Source organism: Poecilia reticulata, linkage group LG22, assembly GCF_000633615.1.
Source record: "Poecilia reticulata strain Guanapo linkage group LG22, Guppy_female_1.0+MT, whole genome shotgun sequence".
Classification (NCBI taxonomy): domain Eukaryota; kingdom Metazoa; phylum Chordata; class Actinopteri; order Cyprinodontiformes; family Poeciliidae; genus Poecilia; species Poecilia reticulata.
In genome coordinates this window covers 22,667,374-22,670,835 of record NC_024352.1, presented here as the reverse complement: position 1 = coordinate 22,670,835, position 3,462 = coordinate 22,667,374, and the positions used below count along the sequence as shown (strand labels likewise).

Sequence of the window (3,462 nt, the reverse complement as noted above, 5' to 3'; positions counted from 1 at the left end):
TTTTAAATCACTAACACAAACCTGTTCAAACTTAAGAAATTCGTTCTAAAAGGTTTAAACTGTGTTAAACACTCAAAATAATAATTTTTCTCAACAGTAGTCATGTGTTTTCTCAACTGTCTGAACTTCTCTTTTGGCTAACCTGACATGCAGTGACATGTAAGCATTACCTGTCATTAGTTGAATCATATCTCAGACCTGAGATCAAATGTGTGGTCCTTTATAGACACTGCAGTGATAATTTAGTGGTGAATTTTGAAAGAAAAAAAATCACAGTTCTGACTTTTGCCAACAAATCTGTCAGAATTGAGTCATTTGATTCATGTTTTATTCTCTCTTTGCCTGTCAGTGGTCATAATCTTATGCCTGAGTTGATCCTTTACATTTTTTAAATGGTATGAGACACCCTGTGTCTGGTTTTATGCTACAATAAATCCATAGTTTGCTTTAACAAGCAGCGATGTTTACTTAATTTTTAGATAATATATTTGACCGATATTGCTTCTGTTCTGAGCTGAAACCAATAACTTGGTTGATTTGTGGGGTAAAACTGTGAAGCTCAGTTATTATTCTCAGCGCCAAACTCCCAAAGTAAAAGTTCAGACAAACTTCGTTGCTTCAGTTTCAAGACATTTCAGGTCGTTGAGAAATTAACATCGTGACCTCAAACTTCTGCATACATATGAATAAAATAATCATTACAAATAAATGCTATTTTTCAAAAACATGACACATGGGAGAGCTCGACTTTATCGCGTCTGCTTAGATTTCTCTGTTTATCTGAGTTAATGTGGATTTAGTTGATCCACATGCTACTGTTTTTATACTGACACAAAGAAAGGCGAGAACATTACTTACCATTAAGCTTCTTCTTTTTCTCTCTGGATGACACCGACGCCTTTCCGCGAATGTGAGTCGTTGCAGCCCGGACCGGCTCCTCCAGCTGCGTCGGGGGTGTGTCCGTCTGTGAGCGTAAAGACGCAGTCGAGACTTTCTGAGAAGGAGGAAATCCCCACATGAAGCAACTGATCTCGAGTCCTCATAAAACTGTGAAGATGCCCAGGTTGTTGCAAGAGTGGAAATCTTCACTTGGTTTTGATTTCCCCCCTTCACGGAGATACGGATTTATTCTTCCGCTGAGGAAAAGAAACCAGGAGAACCGTCAGAATATCATGCTAAACTTCTGCATGCAAGCAGCATATCTGGTCAGAAACAAATGATTGTCTGATTTTTTACTTTTGAAATATAAAAAAAAAATCGGCAGAAGTTTCAATTTGTAGTGACATTCTTCATATAAAAACAAAATGCCAATCGTGTTCACATTTCTCTTTCTTCATTTATTTATTTTATTATTTTTAAATAATCTTTATTCTTGATTATTTAATAGTTATTTATTAGCATTATATATATTGGTATCATAGCTGCTTCTGTGCCTTTTTTAACTTTTGCCTTCTTTGCTATTTTTATCCTTTTTTAGCCTTTTACAATATTGTCACATTCTTAAAATAATTGGCACAAAAAATCACAATCTTTCTTTCAAAAAGATTTTCCATGCAAAAAGAATAAAAAAAACTTGATAAAAAATTATTTGTCATGATTCAATAATAATATTCTGCTCCATTAAAGTGAATTGAAAATACATTTTCTGCACTTTTTTGAAAGCTGCCTCCTGTAAACTGGACTCCATTCAAGGTTTATACGAGTCACGTTGTTTTCTTAATATCTGCTATGGTTTAGCTAAAATTACTAAGTTTTTACCAATTTTTTACATTTCAAAAAGTGTTTATCTTTCTGCAAAGATGTGGTAAAACAATGTGTTTGCTACATCTGCTTCAGCTTATCTGCTGGTATTTCTTGTTTTAAAGTTTTAGTCATTTCATTTTACATCTCAGCTGTTTTAACACTCACCTAAGCTTCAAATGCAAATTTTAGCTTGATTTGTGCTTTTTCAACTTATCTTTCTTGTCGCTTTCTGCTGATTTTTACAACAGTTTTGAACAAGTAGTTGTGAAGTAAAACAAAAAACCTCAAACTTAGTTTTAGCAAAACTGAAAGCCTGCAGAAAACTAAGCATGAGTGGAATATGACGAGTCACGGAGGGATTTCGAAACATTGAAGGAATAAAACTGCGTAGGAGTGATTGCATTCCTACATCTGAGCTACAACTTCAGTGACTGAGTTTATGGCAGCAATGTTTCACAAGAGGCACTAAATCTAATCATCTCCAGTGTGGAAGCAGAGAACGGCTTTGAAGAAGATGCATCATTCAGGAAGACATTTCTCTTTGTGACAAAGATAACTCAGAGGAGACAGAGCAGGCAGAAAGGAAGCTACTTTTCTTAGAAATCAGTGTTATAAATTGGTCTTCTTTTCTACATCAAGTAGCAGTAACTCAGATGACTCCAGGACTCAATGGCTACTTCCTATTCTTACAACATTTTATCAGCATTTCAACTCTTTCTCCCTCCATTGTTTCAAAATAAAACTGAAATGACAAACATGAGGGATTAAATGGCATGGTCGAGAACGTCAGACCTATGGGACTTCATCTACCTGATGTATGCATTTCCTGAGGTGAGGTTGCTTTTAGCTTTTGGAATACTGAAACATGAACACTTGCACTTCATGTAATGTATCTAACGTGGGAACAAGTGTAAGAATGCGACCAGGTAGCACAGAAAAAGTTGCAGGAATTATGGCTGTCTGGAAGAAATAAGTGGATGCAGCTCATATTTAGCCCTGATCCTCTCCATGACTTTTTAAATTATTACATTAAATCCCAAAACAGCTCTTGAAGGTAATTTGATTTTTCAATTTCATTTAATTAATTTAAATGAGGGATATAAGAAATTAAAAATTAATCTCCTCATCGATTCGAGATGAAAATGAGCTACAATCGATTAACTGCCATTTAGACCTTCTTTTAATGTTGTAGTTTGGCCGCCACCCAGAAGAGGGCGCCGCAGCTGGGCGCCGCTGGTCAACATAGAATCAAAGATGGCGGCCATACCAGAACGATAAAGAGAAGAAATGGTCTGAAAAGAGTCCGTTGTGGGAAGCAAAATGCACTTTAATCGGTTCTGTTTCGAAATGTGAACACTCGACATGCTGCTAAGCTCATTCATCCGAGCTGCTTAAAAGAGCAGAGTCAGCTTCAGAAATTACGGATGAAGGTGAAGATGTTATGACAAAAAATACATTTTGAGACCTTTCCTGAGTTTAAATGCATTTCCTGGAGCGAAGTTTTAATATTCCTTTAAGGGCAACCACAAACTGTACTTTTGGATGAACATCTTGCTGTAAGTGTTTTACATATTTTATTATTTTTATCTGTTTTTTCCACTCAGCAACACAAGTGGTTCCTGTTTTGTTATATTTTCTAAGCATATCTAATTTTAATAATGTGAGACAGACACAATTCCTGTTTATTCAACCAGTGTTTATTACAACTGACAAAATGTT

General features: G+C 35.6%; 1 protein-coding gene across 1 annotated transcript in view; it reads right to left on the bottom strand.

Moving 5' to 3' along the window:
* ptafr (platelet-activating factor receptor) overlaps window positions 1-934 on the bottom strand; it is a 9,029-nt gene extending 8,095 nt beyond the window's left edge. Inside the window, exon 1 of the mRNA XM_008399976.1 lies at window positions 859-934. Coding sequence (XP_008398198.1) covers window positions 859-861 — 3 coding nt within the window. The 5' untranslated portion in view covers window positions 862-934. The remainder of the gene's footprint in view (window positions 1-858) is intronic.
* Window positions 935-3,462: the final 2,528 nt, after the last annotated feature.